Source organism: Odocoileus virginianus, chromosome 11 (genome assembly GCF_023699985.2).
Source record: "Odocoileus virginianus isolate 20LAN1187 ecotype Illinois chromosome 11, Ovbor_1.2, whole genome shotgun sequence".
Taxonomy (NCBI): Eukaryota; Metazoa; Chordata; class Mammalia; order Artiodactyla; family Cervidae; genus Odocoileus; species Odocoileus virginianus.
In genome coordinates this window covers 33,997,612-34,020,255 of record NC_069684.1, presented here as the reverse complement: position 1 = coordinate 34,020,255, position 22,644 = coordinate 33,997,612, and the positions used below count along the sequence as shown (strand labels likewise).

At 47.7% G+C, this 22,644-nt stretch overlaps 1 protein-coding gene across 3 annotated transcripts; it reads left to right on the top strand.

The window, feature by feature from the left end:
• Positions 1-1,921: 1,921 nt before the first annotated feature.
• ERRFI1 (ERBB receptor feedback inhibitor 1) lies at positions 1,922-15,988 on the top strand. Of its 3 annotated transcripts, none has more exons than XM_020908593.2 (4): positions 1,922-2,043; positions 12,115-12,310; positions 12,425-12,498; positions 13,368-15,988. In XM_020908593.2, the coding sequence occupies exons 2-4, from the start codon at positions 12,189-12,191 to the stop codon at positions 14,531-14,533; spliced, it is 1,362 nt and encodes a 453-aa protein (XP_020764252.2). In that variant the 5' UTR covers positions 1,922-2,043; positions 12,115-12,188; the 3' UTR covers positions 14,534-15,988. The 3 variants fall into 3 exon arrangements, with proteins under 3 accessions (XP_020764252.2, XP_020763514.2, XP_020762796.2); XM_020907855.2 differs by having other exon boundaries at positions 1,923-2,043; positions 12,422-12,498; XM_020907137.2 differs by lacking the exon at positions 1,922-2,043 and having other exon boundaries at positions 10,920-12,310; positions 12,422-12,498.
• The last annotated feature ends 6,656 nt before the right edge of the window (positions 15,989-22,644 follow it).

Sequence of the window (22,644 nt, the reverse complement as noted above, 5' to 3'; positions counted from 1 at the left end):
AATGTAAAAGCTCGCCAATAAGGCCAAAGCACAAATTACAGCTGTATTGTGGCGAGTTGAAATAGTGCAACTAGGGTTCCTTTTGGGTGAAACTTGAGCTCAGCTAAGTCCCCATTCATTAAATGCTGGACTGTGAGGTCTGAAAAGACGTTCTCTGGCAAGTTCTCATGTTGATCCCTTTTTTACACTGATAATTGTTGTATGGGTAAGCTGTAAACTTTAGTGAAACCAAAAGGGGGGGGGTGTGTGGAAATCTGTGTAACTGAATCAAAAAACCTAGTTGATTCGGTAAAAAAGTTAGCGATTAGTTATGCCTAATTGCCATCATTTCCTAAAATAATACCAAATGGCAATAAGAAAACTTAACAGGTGGAACAGCTGAACTGTTGATAAGCAGCCTAGACATGAAAATGACCCAAGAAAATGACCCAAAGGAGCCCATCAAAATGGGGGGATAGAGTTCTCTTGGCTAAATATCTTGCACATAAAAGAGCTCTGTTTTCTTGTTTTATCTTTTTTTTTTTTTTTTTTTTTGGTGTTTAAGGCCTTGAATTCAAAATTAGGCCTCTGAATTAAATTTAAAAGAAAGTAAATAACAGTGCGGAGAAAGCAAATCATTTCATGCAGTGTAAAGTTAATAGTTAACCTGATAATGAGGTCGCAATCTCATTCCATATGTTAAACTACCCCAATTAGGCAGCGCTAAATGTCTAACTACCCGGCATTACTTGCTGAAATGCAAAACGGTCTCTGCAGAAGAGACCAAAAAGGTCAGCAGGAGGTCTCTGGCCTCTACTCAACAGAGTACCATTCAGGGGATTTGTTCTAGTTAAAACTGGAGGGTTTCTGTCTGTTTGCTTTTTTTCTTACTTTAGTTACTCTTGGTTTGTTATCATTTGTATTATTTATTTTACGGTTAAACTATAAGCCTAAGTTGCATCACTGGCGCCCTGAGAAACCTCCTCCCGCCGGCTCGCTGGTGTTTTGTCCTTGGACATCAGTGGCTGCCCTGATGCCAAGAGATGTTGAGGTCTGTGTGGGTCTATTATGTAAACAAGAGATTGGAACTCCAGTGGACACCGGGTTGAGGGTGGGGGACACCTTCTGGAAGCCCATGGGCGGCCCTATCCGGGTCAATAGCCAACCGGGCCTGGCCTCCATGTGCAGACGTGTGGTCAGAGGAGAGATGGCCAGACACCCTCACGAACGTGGCCTCGCTGACTCTCGCTGTCTCACACTGTGCCACTCTGCCCACTCTATCCTCCGATGCCCCGCTCTGTCCTTCCTTATCTTGCGCAGACCCTTGATGCCCCGCGCTGTCCCTCCAACGCCTCGGCCCGCGGGCCTCGTGGTGAGCGCGGGTCCTGCAGGCGGGAGATGCGCTCCCCCTACTCCCGCCTCCCCAGGCCGGCCCGCAGAAGCTCCGCTCGCCTCCCCGCGGTGCCCTCGGCCCACCCACGCAGCCCGCGGACTGAGGAAGAGAAAACCCTCCGCGGGGCTGCAAACGTAGGAAACCCCGTGCGAGGCATGGCGCCGCCTTTGGTTCGCGCAGGAACCGCGGCCGAGGCCGGGCGGCCTGCAGTCTTCAGAGGAAGATTCAGAGGAAGGAGTGCCCGGAGCTGGGCAGCGGCCTCCAGGATTCGGCAGATCAGGGACGTCCGGGCCGCAGCAGGCCAAAAACACGTCCCTCGGGAGACAAAGACTGCTTCCCTGGCGAGGGGCCACCCGACGCCAGTGGACCCCACGCGAGCACCTAGACCGCGACATCGCCCCTTTAAGCGGATCGAGGCCGGGATTGGCTGCGCGGCGGAGGTGGGGCGGTGAGCGGCAACGTCACGGCCCCGCCCCCCCCCGCGCTATATATTGAGGCGGCGGCGGTAGCGACGACGGCGGCCGAGTGCGAGCTTGGAGTGAGAGCGGGAGCGAGCGGCTGGCGTGGGGCGAGGCGCCTGCGCGGTGTCGGGCCCCTGAGCCCGAGGCGCTGAGACAGCCGGGACGGACATGCGCGGGAGGGCGCCGTGGGGCAGCCGCGGCTCTGTTGGGGTAAGGGGCCTATGGGCCCGGGGCGGGAAGGGCGGCGCCGCGCCCCTCGGGATTCCGGGCGGCTCTCGACGCGGGGCGGGTCCCCAGGGCAAGGAGAGGGTCTCCAGACGCGGAGTCTCCCGGGACGGAGGGAGGGGCCGGCCCGGCGCTCTGGAGACGCGCGGCTCCGGGAGCGGCGAGCCGGGTCCTGCGGCTGCGGGTTGGCGGCGGCCTCGGGCTCTTTTCTCCTCTTTCCCGGGGCTGCGCGAGTCTGGTCCGCACCGCGCGCCCGCAGACTGGGTCCGAGAGCTGCTGGGGGCCGGGGTCGGCGCGGGTTCTGACCCGCGGTCCCACTGCTTGGTCTCGGCGACGACAGTCATCCCCAGTCGGTGTTCTTAATTCATCCGAGCAGCCCGGTGCCCTCCTCCTCGTCCTCCCAGGAACGCGATTCTTTGCTAGAACGTCCTAAATGCTGTCTCAAAAGGGAAAGAACTGCAGAATTGTGTTCGAAACGTGAACGCTTATTAGATATTTCGCCTGTGTGCGTGTGTGTATTTATATGTATATCGTAGTCTTGTACAAATTAGATGACTCTTTCACCAGGATTAGTACTGTATTGGTGCTTGCAAAGTCTTTATTAGGATTTCGTCATTGCTTGAAAGAAACCAGTCTCTTACCTGATAAAAAATATGAATAGATTGTTAGTCATAAACTTAAGTGCAGTCAGAATAGAGACTGTAGCTTTAAAAGAGATGTGTTGGTGACTTTAGGTACACCTGCAACACAGGTAGGGCAAGACTGGTTTCTAGGCAACTGTCAGGGGTGAAGAAAGGTGAGGTTAAAATGCTTTTTTCCCCCCTTCTTTTCTGGAGAACAAGTGTTCTGCAAAATTTCAAGCTTTTATCAATCTGTTAAGAATGCAGTGAAAAAGCATTTGTTGAGACTGAGGCATCTGATTAAGTTCACCATACCTTGTCTTGCTTTCTTTTTTTAAACTGCATTTCTGTTTTTTTTTGTTTGTTTTTCCTTTTTCTTTTCTTTTTTAAACCTCACTGGAATTATGTAGCTGTAAGTGAAGATTTCCTTAAAGGCATTTGATACCCATTTCAGGAAATGACCAACTTTTGTTAAGACCAAAATGAAAGAAATCAGGTCCTTGTTAACAGGCTGACGGTGATTGGTTATCAGTATGTTATCAATCAGTCAGGCTCATTTGCAGGTATTAGCCAATTTGAAGAGAACTGCAAATTGGTTATAGCGTGGAATTCATTGCCTTCATTTCAAACACAGAGGTTTCCTTTTCAGCTGTGTGTTCTTGTGGACACTCACTGGGAGTAACAATTTATAACCCAACAGATACTAGATTGTAGACTCCTGAAGGGCAGGAACCCTGCCTTGCACAGCTTCTGTCTTAGGCAGCTTTGCACATTAGTTGATGATTGATAAATAGTTGCAGGAAATCGTATTTTACATTTTAAAATTCAGCAGAATTGCACCAGTCACTGATAAAGCTCAGAAAGCAAATCTGCTTTTTTCAAATGGCTGTTATGAAATGTCTGAATTATTCGTATTTTTGACAGATAGGGAGACCCGGCATTGTCATGCACTGGGTTTCCTACTTTAAGTTCACAGTGGACGCTAGTCGCTCAGTTCTGTGAGATTTAATTACAGTGTACACCTGAGTTTTTGTGTGGAAAGAGCTCTTAACTGCCGCTCCTCGGAAGCCAAACCAGGTAGTTCTTCCCTTCTGCTGGTAGTAATGGTGGCTTTTCAAAGCAAGCCACCCAAATTACAGGTGCAATCTGACATGCTGGAAGCTGACCTGAATGTCTGCATACCGTCAGGTTTCTTTAGAAAGATGAATAGAGGAGGGGAAAGGTGGTGCCAAGGGTAATTCCAGGAATTTGACTGTCACAGGCTCCCTCTAGCAGAGGCACAACTCTTGATCTAAATACAGTTGAATCGGTGCAGCAGCATCAGGATTCCTGGAGTATCCTTCGGTGCTGCTGTTTGGTCACGCATTTTAAAAGCTGATGGATAACCCACTAGAGAAACAAAATCTCGTTGTGGCATTCTGGCATTTTCCGCACAGCATAAACACATGCTTTGTAAAGATAGATAAAATTGGTGAGTTTTGAGGGTTCTGAACCTAAGTGACTAGCTTCATACAGCAATTATTTTAAGGTAAGGGAGAATTAGCATGGGATTCAGATTTCAGAAGAGGGGAAAAAAGAGTTCTGCCATTTGGAGTCACTGCTGATACTTGAATCCAGTTCCTTGTACCATCAAGTTGGGCAATATTACCAAAAGGCCATCGAATATATTTTTTAAATATGGGACTCTGGCTACATGAGTTAGCCCTTTTCAACTCCAGAGTGCCATGATTCCACAAAACATTACAGTCTAACAGAGGACACAGTAGGAAGGTAAGGATGAAAAGATACTGTTCCAAGAGCTCTTGTTACATAAAGGCCCCCCCAGAATATGAAGCTCGACGAATCACAGGTTGTCTTTTGAAGATACTGTTCCCCCTGCATGAAATGCTATCCTCCTGAGTCTTCTCACGGCTGCATTTTTTTTATCCTTTAGATTCGCATTTGAAAAATCACGCAAGAGAAGCCTGCCTTCACTGCCTGCATGAGTAGGTCCTCATCCCTCCTTGTCCTCTTACTGTTCCCCATTTGGTCCTGTGGCAGTGACCACAATCTGAAACTGCGTGCCTGCCTGTTAGCTCTTTCCTCGCTAGACTGGGCCTGCCTTAGGCAGCACCATGTCGTTTTCAATGAGCGTCGTATCTAGTCAAAAAGAGTAAGCATCTGGTAGCTATTTGTGAAAATATCAGTGAAACCCTGCCCTCTTAAGAGCCCATGAGCTAAACACAGGAGCTGTGTTCAGTCTTACTCTGCCCAGTGGACCAGCGCTCAGGTCCTGTTCTGTGTATCAGTCTCCCCACCTGTAACCAAGAGGAGGAGAGATGTGGCTGTCGCCTACAAAGCAAACACTCTAGAAAGGAGAGGTGAGGAAAGTGTAGCAAGGAAGATGCTGGACCGTGCTGACCTTTAGCAGATAGGTGGATGCTTCACCTCACTTCACTCCCTCCTCTGCAAAATGGAGGTCATGATCCCTGCCGCTTCTTACAGGGATGTTTTGGGGATCAAGTGGGATGACACGTTAGAAAGTGTTTTGTCATTTGTGGAACACTTTCCAAATACAAGACATTCTATCATTATATTCTGGATCTTACAGTAGAGCCTGATTATAAGACTCTATTGTAATAATGCCCCACAGAGATCCAGGCTGGGAGTAGATTCAAAGGAGGCTCTCTGGGTGTATGTTGTGACCCCTTTTTATGGGTGAAGACAGACCTGCATTATTATCAAACAGATTATATGACGGCAGAGCGTCCCTGTGTCACTAAAGGTCGAGGGTCTCAAAGAACTGTTTGAGGTGGTCACAGAATAGATCCAATGCCTTAATCCCCCCTCTCCTTTTAGAGGATAGATAGGACAGAACTGCAAGTAAGAACTCTTACTGGAGATTTGAGAGACTGGAGGTTAAATAGGAACTTTGATACACTAAAGGTTACCCAAGAAAAACTGTTACCAGTCAACAGAGCCCCAGGACAGTCTGTCTGAGCTCCCCGAAGACTTGGGCTCCATAGTGGCTCAGATCATCTGTCAGCGAGGTGTGTGGGAGAACCTGGCTCAAACCTGGAACCTGGGTCCCTCAGCTCTGTGCCTCCAGTTCCTTGTCTGTAAATGAGGGTAATCACAGGCACCCAGCTCCCAGGGCTGTGGATTAAATTAGGTAATACACATAAAGCACTTAGAACAATGCCCGTCAGATAAGCATCCAGGGAACTAGTGATTATGCTTGCTGGGTTTCTGTTCACTGTAACAATCCCAGGTTACCCACTGGGTGACTTAAACGCTCGTTAAGTAAATTTGAAGTTTGAAAGACACGCTTCCCATCATTAGACTATTGTGCTCATCGTCATTAAGATTTGAATAGAAATCCTGTATCTCCTACAATTGGAAACCTACCATGCACGTGTCTGAAAGGAATAATATTTTTCCCTCCCCTGTGTCTGTGTGTTCTGCTGATGCTAGCGGTGCTCTGTAGGGAAGGGACAAAGGACAAAAGCATCTGTTTCTGCCACGGGGTGTTTCTGCTGTGTCACCGGGGCTGTGTGGGAGACGGCGGGAGTCCAGAGGCTGGCAGTGACCATGGAGTTGAATAAATAGGTTTTCCTTTGGCTTGCCATTTCTTAAAATACTTAGCTAGAAAATATTCTGAATTGCTCCTGAACTTAGGTCATCCAGCTTTGACTGTGACAGTATGAAGGTGAAATATTCTCTTGGTCGCCTTGGTTTTTACCACCTACCAATGGGCTGTTACATACCAGGCCTGGAGCTGCAGAAGGACAAAATATGTCCATTCCCACTGCACTGGGCCAGTTATGCTTTCACAGAAACCACTGAGTTTCGTTCCATGTTATTAACTTCATTCAACACCCTTGTAAGTCATCTGGGCATTCAGAGTGAAGCTGTTGATGCTTCCACAGAGCGGCCTGTACCGTGCAACCCCCTCTTTTCCTCCTCCCTCTGCCCCCCGCCAGATCACACCTGTTAAAATCTGAGAAACACCCTGAATTAGAGCCAGTGATTTTTGAAGAGCCTTCTGCTTTCAATAAATCAACTCAGACCACACAACACCATAGCAGATGTGAACACGGAATGTGTTAGGTGAGAGCAAATCAGTAAGTTTTCTCATATTCCTAATAAAAGTGAAAACCCTCTAGAACAGCCAGACTGAATGTTCAGTGCAGATCACTTGCTCGGCCATTAGTGCTGTAGACACTGATCACAGGAAAGATAATGAGGTTTGGTTTTGTTTTCTTTTTAACTTTCCCAAAGGTGACTATTTTAGACATTTTCAGAACAAAAGAGTAATTGGTTTCTTTGGTTGGGGGCGGGAGTGGAATCTAAAATCCTGGTATTTGTCACACTCTGAAGTCTTCCTTTTTTCTCAAATTTTGGCTCTAAATATAGTTACCTGATACCTCCCTGGATATGGAAATTGTTAGGGAGCTAATTGTTAAATGCAGCTGAGAAGACCATTTATCACCCTGAATAAACAGAAATCAGGTTCTTAAACCAGATTGAAAGAAGGAAATTACATCACACTTTTAAATAAGGAAGCACTGAGCAGAACTGGATGAGTCGTGTGACAAAAATGTGCCCCTCCCCCTCTCGTGGATTGCTTCTGAGATTTATTAATGAGATCTGTGGCCAGGTAAGCATATCTAGGTTACTGTCTTAAGGTAGCCTGGTTTTTTAAAGAACAGTATCAAAGAGGTTATCCTCAAACAAAAAGCATGTGATTTCACCTGTTTAATAAAGAATGTGGAATGTGTACCTCCCTTTTTTTTTTTTTTTTTTTTTAGGAAAATGAACTTAAATTTAGCAGCAAAAACACAGTAGGTGCCTTATAATCCAGAAGAGAAGGTGACATTGTTTCTGTTGTTAGGAAGCCCCCACCTGATTGCTTTAACCAAGCATGTAGTAACGGCCACCAGTTTGGAAAGTTACAGTGTTAACCATTTAAGCTTCTAATCTTTTTACTACCCAGTGTCAAAACCATCCACTTTGGGTTTTGGAAATGAATTTAGTGAGCATTCCTTGCTGGCTCCATGTCCCTAGACTTGTATTATAATTAAGCAGTGTCACCAAATGTTAAGTTTATCCCTTACAAATCTATGCTTTCCCCCTTCTTCACTGATTTATATTATAAATTACATGAGTCTTTCATGTAATTACTTTTTTTTAAAAAATGAGATGAATGTTTTCTCAGAGTCCAGTTAATAAGCACATGTTAGAGATGAATGAGGCCAGGATCTGTTGGAGGAGGGGAGGCAGAGAGTCCTGTTGTAGAAAATCAGGATGATAGAAGGGGACTAGGGCACAGCACAGAATAATCAGGCCCTGGAGACACTTCTCTGGCTTTTCCAGAGGAAGCAGGTTCACAGAGAAGGTAGCATGAGAAGCTGCCCTGAAGGATATATTGATTTCTAACAGCAGTTTGGGGAAAGGAGAAGCAAGAGCTTGAAAAGGGTGGACTGGGGCCTTGTTCTGGAGGCCTTCAATGGTAGGCTGAGCGGCATGTATGGAGAAGCCTTTGAAGGTCTTTGAGCAGCAGAAGATCTAAGCTTGAGCTTAAGCTAGGTCAGGGACAGAGATCCAGCGTGTAGGATGGATTGGGGATCTTCATAGCCGAGGCAGCTTAGGACGGAAGGAAGATAGATTTGAGAAAAACAGCACAGAAATAAACTCTGGCCCTTGGTGATTCACCGCACTTCTGCTGTGGCTCAGGATAAAAATGGTGCCTTTGGGAGACGTGTGATCTGCTTAGACTGTGAACTAGTTTGGGAAGGGAGTGTGGCAAGAGGGGTTTGGTTTGTGGAGTTCCAGATGCCAGGGGACCATCCAAGTGGAAAGGTAATCACCAGACAATAAGACATGCAAAGTGGAGGCTTGAGCCAGGGCTGGACCTGAGATTCAGGAGCTGTGGTGTGGGGTTGAAGCCCTCTCCAGGGATCAGAACTCAAGGTGGGGCCCAGGTTGTTAGGGGAGAAAGTAAAGAGGCAACCTCAAGAAACAGATGTTCTTAGGGTTGTCCTTTGTTTTTCCTTGAATTAAAAAAAAAAAATGATGTTACTAGGAAAAAGGAGTTCACACCTGCCATTTGTGTTGAACAGCATTTTCGACCCTAAAAGGCTAAAGATTAGTCCACGTATTTCAGAAGAGCTACCATACCCAAGACTATGGAGACCCCGGGCAGTGTGCTAGGCTGCCCAGATTGCCATCAGATTTCGTGTTTCTGAGTTTCATCGCCTAGTGCCATCTTGGACTTGTAGATCCTGGTTTTCCCCGGGCCAGGGGAGGGGGGTATCTTTTTGCCGTTGTTTTCCTAATTAATCGTAAGGCAGAGCTCATTTTACACATGTACGGGGATGAAATTCACAACGCAGCAGCACCAGCTTATTTCCTTGAGCTCCGCACACATTTCTTTTAACTCAGGGTTGACCAATGGATGGATCCCCCACCCCCACTCCAAGGAGTACACATATTGAATGCTCCTAGAGTTTTTTGAGAGGCATAAAAGAATTCCAGGTGGTTCCGTCCCACACCCACAGTTCATTGCCTGAGGATCACCCTGTAGAGGTTGGCTTCTGGACCCCGAGCAGGCTGCCCTCCTGGGAGTCCGCCCTGGGGAGTTATTCTCCAGAAGGAGAGAGAGAGAGCAGTGACACTGCCTCGGAGCTCCCCGCGCGAGCCAGTGGGAGGTTTGGACAGTTTCATAACACAGCCCATTCACAATTCCCCATTGAAATGTAGAGGCAGGTCACCTTCGATGAATGCACAAAGACACTATTGTGGTCACAAGCGAGCTGCCTCAGTGAACACAATTCTTTTTATACTTAAAAAAAAAAAAAATTTTTTTTTCCCCTTAAGAAAGCTAACAAGTAGGTGATAGAAACAATGACCGAAAAATAACTTTTTCTAGAACATATACAGAATGTTAAGGGACCATTGACACCGAGGGCCAGGATTCCGAGGCCATTTCAGCAGAGGCGATGGTTACACAATCACTCTGTTGAAAGCGAAGATTTAGATGGCATTAGGAGTCTGACACACAGTAATTACTGGTAGTTCTTGTTGGCCTGCAGACAGGTGGGGGCTGGGCCTGCACAGTCCCCCGAAGCACTTTCCTGTAATCTGGATGGGCGATCTTCAAACGTGTGCTTTCAAACCACTTAAATACCATATTCTTCTTCCTCTCTGGCCTTTCATTTTTCTATCACCGCAGATACGCTCCCTGTCGTCCTGCCAGCGCTTGTAGATCTCTTAGGAAGAGCACTCTAAACCACCGGGCAGGGACGGAGAAGTGTCTAGCAAATCTTTTTCTAAGGCTTGTCTTTAAAATTTTTTTCTTAGAGCCTAAATTGAATTCAAAGGAAGTAAAAACACATTTCGCTGTGTTCCTGACCTAAAAACCAACCCTGAAGAACAACAGAAAAGACCTCCCCTAAATAACTTAGATTTCTGAAATGATGGGTTCCCCCCCCTTTTCTTTATGTTTAGAGACTGATGAAAGATAAAGTTTGACTATTAGAAATAATGTTATATACTCTGCCTAGTATATTCAAACAGCTGACTTTGGGAGAGTAAAAAAGCTGAGAAGTGGTAACTGGGGCCCCTGGTGCTTTGTCACTGAAACAGTACTGTCTCTACATTCCTTTTTATGAAAAAAAAAATAGTAATATTTGCAGAGTGTTTTTTTAGACCCTTAACTTAAAAACAATTCTGTGCCTTACATACTGTATACATTCAGTTGATATTGACAATACTAATAGTTTGATGGCGTTGTACAAACATAGAGTCAACAAACATCTACTTATGCAGCACCTGCTCCTGTTCAGATGGTGATAATTAATGACTGGGACACAGCTTCTTTCCTGAGCTCACAGTCTCATAGGGGGTGACAGATTGGTCCCTAAAACAGAACCCTGACCCGTGTGCTGCCTCCCTCTGCTCCACACACCCATCTCTCTCACACTTGTGTTGCCCACAGTCCTCAGCGCAATATCCAGCTCTCTTAAGTTTGTGCAAACACAGTTGCCAAGAGGACGAGAAGGGATCATAAAGTGTATGTACACATCACAGAAGGGGTCATTGTAACTCAGAGGGTCAACAGGGGATGTTCTCAACTTGTTCTAAGCAGATGCGAGTATCTGAAAAGGGGGCAGAGATGGGTGCTGATCATGAGTACACCTCGCCAATGAATACAGGAAACTAAAGAGAGGGAGGGGGGTCTGAGGGGAGGGGGGGGGCTCCAGAAACGTGGCATCCCACTGGGGTTGGAGGAGTCTCAAGAGAGGGGAATTAGGAGAAATTGCACTGACGGCCTCTGTCACCCATGCCTCGCAGCAAGGCAGCACATAAATTACTAGGCACTTCAGGGAGAATGCAGAGAATGCAGACATCAGTTTGCCTTTAAAAAGGAGGAGGATGCTGTCCAGGCCTCTGCCCGAAGCCAGTCATCCTGCAGAACTTGATTTTTTTACAGGAGAACGGGAGTGAGTGTCCTCTGTGCGTGAGGACTTAACTCGATTCCTGCACAAGTAGTGACTGGAGAATTTGTCTTCCCAGGGCCCATCCCCACCCTCCACCACCACCCCCCAACCCTGAAATACAGAATCTAAATAAGTGCTGGGCTTGTGGGGTCATCAGGTGACAGCTGTAGACCCTCTGCTTCATCAAAGCGTCGGGTCTTAGTGATCAGTGGTGCTGCCATATCAAACACAGTAATTCCTGAAATGACTTTCTTAGCTTGGGACAGGGTGGGGTGGGGTAGGGTGGGGTGCAGGGAGTAGGGAATGAGCTCCACGCTCAGCACAACCACACACCTCTCTGTGTGCACCTGTCTGCCCCCAACGCCCAACCCCCCAAGGTCTGCCCTGGCCGGAGACGGACTGTTTCTCATTGGCTGAAAACATCTTCGTATTTACCGCATGCATGCTAAGTCGCTTCAGTCATATCCGACTCTGAAACCCTGTGGACTGTAGCCCCCCAGGCTCCTCAGTCCATGGGATTCTCCAGGCAAGAACACTGGAGTGGGTTGCCATTGCCTCCTCCAGGGCATCTTCCCAACCCAGGGGTTGAATCCACATCTCTTAATGTCTCCTGCATTGGCAAGGAGGTTCTTTACCACTAGTGCCACCTGGGAAGACTGTATTTACCACCACTACCACCCTCAAAAAAAGACTTCTAATGTCTGCATTTAAGTAACCTCGTGAAAAGTAAGAACTTAGTAGTGTATGACATGCTGCGGCCCATGGGGTCGCTGAGTCGGACATAACTTGGTAACTGAACGCAGCAGCAGCAAATGTAAACGTGACTGGGTGGAAGTTTGTAACTGGGTGTTTCTGTTCTGCAGGCCTTGAAATTCTCTCCCCTCGAGTTCCTTATGCTTTGGGATTGTTTACGCTGCTCTTAACCTCCTCTGTGCCCACCCCCCACCCCCCACCAGGGAATGAAAGCCACTGGTTGACTGCACGCATCCCTGGGCATTGCAAGTCTGAAGAAGTCCCAGAATAAGGCACAATGTCCATGGCAAGGAGTGGCTGCTCAGGAGATCAGAGTCCCGTTAAAAACGGATTTCTGCACGATGGCCAAGCCTTGGGGAGCCTGAAGGCCTGCTGGGGTGGCCGCAGCGAGTTTGAGAAGTAAGTGCAGGACGTGGGGCTGCCAGAGCCCCTGAGCGGGTGACGTGGGAGCAAGAGAGGGGATGTGGTTGCTACCTGTTTGTGACCCAGATGTCTGACCTTCCCTTTCAGCAGCTTTTTAAACATCGACCCGATAACCATGGCCTACAGTCTGAACTCGCGGGCGCAGGAGCAGCTAACCTCCATCGGTACGTGTCCAGAGCGTCCTGAGAACCCGGGTGCCCTTGGCATGGGGAGAGGAGGCTGGCAGCCCCGAGGGAGCCTGTCCCCCAGTGCTGCTTTCTAAATGAGGAAGCGGCCGAGGTCATTTCCGACAGGAGGCTGACCCCTAGTGGCAGCAGATCCTGAAGTCAGCGTGTTCTTGTCAGACTCGGTGGCTCAGCTGGAGTCCCGGGGTCTCTGTGTGGAGGCGTGACGCCACCCCAGCCAGGAAGCACACTGAACTCTCTGGGACCTCGAGCTCTCTTCTCTCTTACCAGCTTCGAACACCTGTTTGAAAGTAACAGAATAGTACAGATACTGACAGAAACTTAGACGAATTTGTGTATCATCAGCCCTTCTAGTGTGAACATCATGTCCCTTAGATTTTTGCCAAGGGCTGCCTGTCACATCACGGGTGAGTCCACCAGCTCTGGGTACCGCGATGGGCTGGGTAAGACCTCGTTATCTCAGGCCTGCCCCGCGTGTCCTGGGTGGCCCATCTTGCAAATGGCCAGGTTGGTGTGGCCTGGCTCCCCAAATTACATGCTGCTCACCTTCCGTGGACTTCGTGCACGTCACAGAACCTGTCTGGGGCGTGTGGGCGTGCGCCGCGTACACGGCCAAGACGATGGAAGAGATAATTTGTTCTTTGAACCAGATCAGGTGCGCTCCCCGCCTCCAGGCCCTTGATTACACCCGCGGCAGTTGCCTGGGTGTGCTCAGCGTTCCAGCAGCTGGTGTTTCACCACGAGTGACCCAGCCGAAGGCGACAGGAATGCGGGCTGCTGGGGTGGGGTCCGGTCCCCGCCGTGGGGAGAGCACAGTCCATCCTACATAATCTCTCATTTCCTTCCAGGGCGCGCCTCCAGATCCACCCCGATGAGCAGCAGCCACTGTGCAGAGCATGGCCCCCCTCCGAAGTCCCGCCTGCCTCCCCTCATCATCCCCCCAAGTGAAGGCTGGGGGCAGCAGGAGGAGGACCGGGTGGCGTGTGGACTGAAGAAGCTGGCGGTGAACGGGGTCTGTGCTGCCACACCCCCGTTGACCCCCGTCAAGAGTCCCCTGTCCCTCTTCTCCAGCCCAGTGCCCTGCGAGCGGGGCTCCCGGCCCCTGCCGCCACTGCCCATCTCCGAGGACCTCGCCCTGGACGAGACGGACTGCGAGGTCGAGTTTCTCACCAGCTCGGACACGGACTTCCTTCTGGAAGACTGCGGGCTCTCCGACTTCAGAGCCGATGGCCCCGGCAGACGCAGCTTCCGAGGATGTGAACAGATCAACTATGCATATTTTGACACCCCAACTGTCTCCGCCGTGGATCTCAGCCAGGAACCCGACCAGGTGGCTGGGGTGCCAAGCGCCAACCCCCCTCCGCCTCAGGCCCACCGGAGACTGAGGAGGTCTCACTCAGGCCCCGCGGGGTCCTTCAACAAGCCGGCCATCAGGATCTCCAGCTCCATGCACAGGGCTTCTCCCAATTCCGACGACGACAAGCCAGAAGTTCCCCCTCGGGTCCCCATCCCTCCCCGGCCGGCCAAGCCAGACTACAGAAGGTGGTCGGCCGAGGTCACCTCCAGCACCTACAGCGATGAGGACAGGCCCCCCAAAGTCCCACCGAGAGAGCCCTTGTCCCGGAGCAACTCCCGCACCCCAAGCCCCAAAAGCCTCCCATCTTACCTCAACGGGGTCATGCCCCCCACGCAGAGCTTTGCCCCTGACCCCAAGTACGTGAGCAGCAAAGCCCTGCAGAGACAGCACAGTGAGGGGGCTGCCGGCAAGGCGCCCTGCATCCTGCCCATCATTGAGAATGGGAAGAAGGCGAGCTCCACGCACTACTACCTGCTCCCTGAGAGGCCGCCCTACCTGGACAGATTCGAAAAATTTTTTAGGGAAGCAGAAGAAACACACGGGAACACCCCCGTCCACCCCATCCTGGCCCATGGCAGTATCTCTTCAGCCCCAGAAAAGCTGGACCTAAAAGGCCATGTGAAGCGCAAACATTTCTCCTATGTGGTTTCTCCTTAGACCCTGGAGTCCCAGCTCAGCAGAGGTGCCATGGGAGCGAGTGGTTCTCTCACAGTTCCCCAGACCCGTCAAGGTTCCCCAGGAAAATAGTCCAGATCACAGGCTCAGAGTCGAACTCTCCGTCTGAACAGGAAGGGCTTAGAGAGTCAGGAGGTGCTGAGGTGCTGAGCATCCCTGACCGTGTGAGCGTCAGAGAAAAGTCTGCTCAAGCCTGTCATTTAAAGATGCGATGCAGGGAGGAAGGACAAGGGACACGCATATGTGTGCACGTTAGATGCCTGCATCTACACTTGTGATAAAATCATAGATTCTAGTTGCAAGTTAACCCAGTAGTTCCTGTCTTAGAGTAATATATATTTAGAACAATAAAACTCAAGCTGGAGGATGGCTCCTGAGAGACTGAAAATTGAGCAAATGGGAGAGAATACAGTATTGTTTAGCTCAGAATCATAAAATATTATATATATATATTATTATTTTTTTGCATAATAAGGTTGAAGATTGCCAGCTCTGAGGCCTGTTCTGTTTTGTTTCATTTATTTTTACAAGCAGTTTTTCCATGGAAGGCAGGCCATACTTTCTTTCCGTGACTTCACGTGCCTGGTTTAAGTCGTCCTGAGACCTAAATCCTGTAGGTCTTGCTGAAGGGATGGCAGCACCTTTGGTACCGTATTCTCACCTGTCCGGGTCTCATGAAAAATGGGAAGGTAACAGAATAAGTCATTTTTCCTTACCATTCCTTCTCTGTTCCACCCACCCCCAGGAAACGCAGGACACATGGGGAAAAACAGACTCTTGGCCAGTGTTGAGGATGTCAGTTGAAGCAATAATGAAGCAGTCAGCTGTTGGGTTGAGAGTATCTGTGTGGAGATGTGTGTTGTAGGTTTCTTTTCTTTTTTTTCCCTCCCCTATTTTAGTCGCATATGAATAAACAAATACAACACAAGCTGGCCTTGTGTTGCTGGTTCCTCTTCAGTATTTCCTGGGGATTATTTGCTTTCTAAGTAAAACCCTTCTGACCAACAGCCCAGTATGTCTTAAGACCGGAGGTCACATCATCTACTTTGGAAATTCTCACGGCAGGCTGCTCTGCTCAGATCTGGTGAGACATAAAGCTCGTGTCCCACTTTCACATGCTTCGCTGTGTTTATCTTGTGTAGAGCAGCACAGAAGAGATGGTGCTCATTAACAGAAGTACCTTACTACAATGTTCTCCACATTAAACAAGCTGTTTACAGTTTAAACTGCTGAGTGATGTTATTTGAGCTATTTAAAGCTTATATTTTAGTATGAACTAAATGAAGGTTAAAACATGCTTTAGAAAAAGGCACTGATTTCTGCATTTATGTGTACAGTATTGGACAAAGGATTTTATTCATTTTTTGTTGCATTATTTTGAATATTGTCTTTTCATTTTAATAAAGTTATAATACTTATTTATGACACCGTTAATAATGTTTCTTGCCTACACTGTTATACAATTTTGTGTCTCGAGTAATATGACTACCACTTTTAAGCAGAAAGGAAGCTGTTTTAGAGTCTAATATACACTTGAAATTTATCATCATTCCCTAAAATGACAAATAATTTGAGTAATTTAGATTTAAGTAGTATACAGACAACAGCAAAAATGAGCTGTTTGTATTGATCTGTAACAATTAAAAGGGTCCCTTTGAATTGATGCTGGTATGTTGTCATGGAAACAGTTGCCTTGTGGGGAGGGGTATCCGCATCAAGTGGACTGTAACAGGAAGGAAGCGGCTCTGACATGGACGTGACATGTCTCATCTTGGGCTTGAGGACTAGGTCTGGATTGCCCTGGGTCCTTTGGAAGGCCCTGCTTTTTGCTTGACCTGAGGCCCCCAAAGGAAGTAACAGCCTGCCCCGGCCTCTCAGGGTCAGCTTTGGGAAGTAGGAGGAAACGGGGATGCTGTTGGGGAGGGCGCCCTCCAGCTTCCCACGTGACAGCAAAGCTTCCACTGACGTTGGCTGCATCCTTGCCTATACTCGGTTCCTGCCAGGGTCAAGAGTGAGGATTCAACACAGACAATCTGGGCTGAAAGTCGAGCTTGGGCTCTTTCTAATGACCCATTGGGTGGATTCTTCAAAATCTGTACCTTGGTTTTCTCATTGGTAAAGTTAGTAGGGGGGGTGAGGGTTGATACCTACAGGAATTACCTTTGACAATTACCTGTAAACCAGTAATGCACACAGTGAGGGCCTGGTGCATGAGTTGATTTTGTGATTCTCTGTTGCTCCCCCTAAGCCCACAAGTTGGGCATTATTTCTGGCATTTACTAAATGAAGAAATGGATTTGAGTTCATTTATCAGACATTCATTGAGTAACTACATCCTTGGGACACACACCCAGGAATTTGAAGTGGTACATAATGACCATTTGTGATAAACCCTAGGAAGGCGTGAATGGTGGTGGTGGTGACAGGATGACAAATCACCCCCTCCCCTCACTGCATCTCCCAAGGTGATAGGGTCTGAAGGGGTAGAATCTGAGCTGAAGGAGGCAGAGTGAACAGCGGGGGACAGGAGAGGAGACACTGAGGCCAGAGGAGAGCTGGGTGTTTTCCAGAAGCCAGAAGTTATACAGTGAGATGGACAATGGGAAAGGGTGGTGGGTACCACCCAGAGGTCCAAGCGGAGGATGGATGGGGGTGGGATGTGTTTTCAAAAGGCCAGTCGTATGGAGAACAGATTGGAAACAAGGAGACTTCAGGACAGGCTGTCAGAACTGAGATCTGAGCGTCGGACGGTGGGAAAGAAGAAAAATTGGCTTTGAAGATAATACTTCAAGGTAGAAACAGCAGGCTGAGGACCTCAGGTGGGAGGCAGTCCCAGGTATGTGGTCTGGGCTGCCATAAGTATCCCCCAGCTTTCTGCACTGGCCTTTCTTTGTACAGTGGTCAAGTTGTTTAATCTCCAAATCCTGTCTGACTTTCACAATCCCATGGTCTGAAGCCCGCCAGGCTCCTCTGTCCATGGGATTCTCCAAGCTAGAACACTGGAGTGGGTAGCCATTTCTTTCTCCAGGGAATCTTCCTAACCTAGGGATGGAGCACGTGTCTCCTTCGTTGGCAGGCAGATTCTTTACTGCTAAGCCACCTGGGAAGTCCACTGTGGTCAAGACAATCTTTAATTCATTGTGTATTTGCTTTCCTCTTCACCTTTGAGTTTTTCCTTGATTTTGCAAGAATATTATCTTTTTTTTTTTTTTTTTTTTGGTGAGGGGGCAGGCTGCGCTGGGTCTTCATTGTGGTGTGCAGACTTCATTAGTTGCAGCCCACAGGCTCAGTTGCCCTGGGTCATGGGGGATCTTAGTTCCCCGACCAGGGATCGAACCTGTGTCCCTGCATTAAAAGGCGGATTCTTAACTACTGGACTCTCAGGGAAGTCCTGCAAAAATATTATCTTTTCCTATTTCTTCTTGGCCATTGCCACTACCAACCAGAACGCTATCCATTTGCCAACTCAGTGCTCGGCCAGCACACAGAGCAGGGCGAATGCTAAGCCCTTCCTGGCCTAGGACAGCCCTGGGCCTGCTATCTTAGTGTTAATAAGGCCATTATGTCAAGGAAATAGCCACTCTTAGCAACCACTGAACACACTGTTGAGGTCTCTCTTAAAGACAGATCATACCCAGTAACAAAGCTCTGGCTTTAAGTCAGGAAATGGAGGCGCCTCTCAGCCTCCCACAATCTCTGTTCCCCATCCACGGGAGACCACGGCAGAGCAGGGCCCAGCCCTATAAAAAATAGAAGGAATTTATTATTAGGGATTGTTTCATGGTAGAAAACAGGAGCTAAGTTCAAGAGGACTCGTGTAAGTCAACCCCAAATCTGAATGATATTAAATTCAAAGTCTCTCTAGGCTGCAACAATCAAATATGCATTGCCAATCTCACAAAGTTCCACATTCTAATGAAGTTTAACCTGGTTTATATGTTGCTTATTTCTTCTTAGGTCTCAAGGGCTGTCTTAACTGTGTCATGAAAAGATTAAGGGGATGTTTCTTCAATGCTAGGGCCCTGAGTCAAAACAAGAAAGTTGTCAATTTTTCTAGAGCAATTCATAGAAAAGAGAACTACTTCTGCCCACTGGTTCAAGAATCAAAATGTTTATTATGCTATTCTGTATTTTAGTTCTCCCTTTTTTTGGCTGCACTTCTAGGCATACGAGATCTTATTTCCCAGATCAGAGATCAAACCCATGCCCTCTACAGTGGAAGAACGGAATCTACAGGACTGCCAGGACAGTCCCAGTAATAGTTCTTAATTTCATCACATAATCTATTATTTTAGGGTACATGGAGACTTTTTCTCAAAAATAAGCTCCTGGTTATTTCATATATAGCTTTTCTTTCTTTTTGTTAACTTTCATTTTGAGATTAATTATAGATTCTAAAGTTTCAAAAACAGTACAGAGAGGTCCCCTGGACCCATTACCTAGATTCCCCAACAATAAGATATAATCATCGTCCGTTATCAAAACCAGGAAAGTGAGGACTTCTGGTGGTCCAGTGGCTAGGACACTTCCACGGCAAGAGGTATGGGTTCAATTCTCGGTCGGGGAGTTCCGGGCTACAGCCAAAAATAACCCCAGGAAGCTGACTACATTGTCACAACACACATAATACAGTATTTTATTTAGCAATAGTTACATCAAAGTAGACTTAGGTCCTACTTTTAAAAATTAACTTAGAAATTCGTTCTGTCATTCTGTTAGGCATTTTGTGAAAAGCTAATAAAGCTTTAAAAATATGTTACCTTGTAAAAATTTCTACATTTTGGTAATGGTAGTTGAGAAGATAGAACTGACTCATGTTCATTTTGATCTGCCAAGATTTTCTGCAAGATTAATTTTCATTAACTCGAGTAAAGATATTACTTCAAACTTTGAGGATTCATGAATGATTTTTCCTTTAAAGGCCTTGAGATAGACAGAGACTTAATGTTCCATATCTTTGAATCTGAACCTGAGACAAGCCAGGAGGCACACTGTGAATTCCTAAACCAGTCCTAGAGCTTGAGGAGTAGGTGTATGAATTCTTGTTCTTAAGAAAGTTTAGGTCAAACTAAAACACACTCAGAGACTTGTTTGCTTTGCAGACTAGGCCATTTGACAAATGTTCTGACCCTTCTCCTCTCCACATTCAAACCTTACACTTTTTAAGAGAAGTTTTGGAGTTTTATTTGGATAAAGTAGAGAAGTGAGAACAGGATAGAGGGTTCAAGTCCATTCAAAGTTGGCTGCCTCTCCTTTTATCAAGACTAAGTGAGGGGCTTCCCTGGTGGTCCAGTGGTTAAGATTCCGCCCGCCAATGCAGGAGACACGGGTTCGAGCCTCGGTCTGGGAAGATCCTACATGCTTCGGGGCAACTAAGCCTGAGCATAACTACTGAGCCCACATGCTCTAGGGCCTGTGCTCCATAATGAGAAGCCTCGAACCGCATCTAGAGAGTAGCCCCTGCTCACCTTAATTAGTGAAAGCCCTTGCGCAGCAGCGAAGACCCAAATAAATAAATGATATTTTTTTAAAAAGAGCTCAGGGAATGGGAAAAAAAAAGACTGAGTGAAATAATGTAACTCAAGCATGCGTAATGCAATCTAAGGGTGTGAATTTTCATGCTTGCTTTTCACTTGCATGTATCAAATTTCAAGATACTTCTTCCTCAGCCACCCAGATCTGTGACTAGAGCGTGTTTAAACAAGCACACCTAGGCTCTCACATGATATGCCCAGAACTTAGTGGCAGACCTACGTACACCGTGCATGTTTCCCCACGGCGTCAGAGCAGCCCTTGAGAGCCCTTTGTTCCTCAGCCCATGGCCACCTGGCAGGTGGGGCTGGTTGGGAAGGTTTTCCCTGCCTAGAAAGAGAGCTGCTGGCAGGCCACTAGGCTTACACGTGCCTCCCTTATGCCGTCGTCCTTCACCCACTGATCCCATAAGATGGCCAGGAACCCCAAGCGAGCCCACCTGTAGCAAGTCCTCTAAAACAGCATCCCTGATGGCAGATAAGCCTGCCCTTCCCCTTCCCACAACCAAAGCAGAAGCCAGCAAGGGGGGAACCAACTGGTTATAATCAAGGGACCAATCCCTGGGAATGTAGGAGCATTCATCATCTTGACTTCTTGCCCTGATGCAGGAAGGCAGCAGCTTCATTCCATGGCAATCACTTTGGATCCATGTCAAATAAACATCTTCATCACATGCTTCTGGTGTGCTTCTTCAAAGGTCGCAGTCATGAGGGATGAGCCCAGTGCCTCCTCTGGGAACTGTGTGACTTCTGTCCCCTCCCCTCTTGTGCAAGGCAGGATGAGTCCGTCTGTCTGGCCGAGCCCGGAACAGCCCCTAGCTTAGTGTGCAGGAAGCTTATTTTGCCTGTTTCCCTGGTCGTGTTGGAGTTCCTGAAGGTACTAGTGTCCTGTACACAATTTTCTGTCTATTGATAGTAACCAATCACAGTTCCTGGCTAAGCAGAAGCTGAGGCAGGATCCGAAGACACAGGGAGGCCTGGGAGACCAGCTCAGCGCACCCACAGCAGCCCAGATGCATGATAAGACTTGTCCATGCATCGTCCCGGCCCAGGAGCCTTTAATTACATGTCTGGGGCTCACAGGAGCCCAGGTGGCCCGGCTCACATGATCCCAGAACTGTGAAGAGATTGCGGGAACAGTTCTCACTGCCCTCGCAGCAGCAGGGTGGGCGAGGCTCCTCTGAGCACCGTGCGTCATTTCAATATAAATTATAACAATCACCTTCCAAAGACAACAAGAGTTCATTTAACCAGGCGGCTCTTCTCCAAGCATTGCCATCATTGTATCCTCCCAGCAAGGTTCTGACCAAGGTCTAACTTTTCAGTCTTTCCAGCTCAACTTTCCACCTCCTCCAGACCTCCAACTTGCATAGCAGAAAACTGCTGGGCATTGCATCAGCACCAATGCAAAAAACGCAATATGAGGTCCCCAAGCAGCTGGGTTTTCCTCCATACAATGAAGCTGTGGCCCATGATGAGGTGGATCATGGGAAGCCACTTTGACTGATGGACCCTGTTCCTGCAGCTCCTTGATCATATTGACAGCCAACAGTTACACTTCTGTTTCCCAGGGTCTTCGCAGGGCATGCTGAAATCTTCTGTGAAGACATCAGCATCCACCTTACAACCAAGCCATCTTCTTCAAAAGAAAAGATACTTAGGGACTTCCCTGGTGGTCCAGAGTCTAAGATTCAGTGCTCCCAATGCAGGGGCCCAGGTTCAATCCCTGATCAGGGAACTGGATAGATCCCACAGGCCACAACTAAGACCTGGCATGGCCAAATATATAAATACATATTTTTTTAAAAAAATAGAACATATGAAAAGAAAAGACACCTGTGCAGAGCCAAGCAACAAAGTCACTGTCACTGAGACCAAAATCTCAACTGGCACATGCCGGTCAGCAGCTTATTCAGGAAAGAAAGCTGAGCCGTGGGAGGGGGTAACACAACAGGTGTTGATCCTATTGTCAGTCAGCCGTGTGGGAGGATTTTGAGGAGAGCAGCCAGAAATCTGTTTTTGTTTTTGTTTTCAAAGCTACAGGTTTGTTATTTTTTTTTTGTTGTTGTTGTTCTTCTAAGCTCACTGGATGCTGAATCAGTTTGATTGTTCCTTCTGCAAGAAACCACACACTTTAATGGGATTAAGCAAATGGCCACTTATCTGGTCATTGATAAGGATCTTACAAAGAAATTGATTTATCAAACTGAAATTCTCATTTTATTATTTTTTTAAAAATATTTGTTTCATTTATTTGACCTCACCTGGTCTTAGCCACGACACATGGGGTCTTCAGTCTTCAGCTGCAGCATGTGAACTCTTGTTGTAGCATCTAGTTCCTTTATCAGGGATCAAACCCAGGCCCCCTGCATTGGGAGCACAGAGTCTCAGCCACTGGACCAGCAAGAAAGTCTGTGAAATCCTCATTTTAAATATTCTCCTCTAAAGCTAGGAGTATCAGGCTGTTGTTGTTGTTCAGTCTCCAACTCTTTGTGACCCTATGGACTATAGCATGCCAGGCTTCCCTATTCCTCACTATCTCCCGGAGTTTGCTCAAATTTT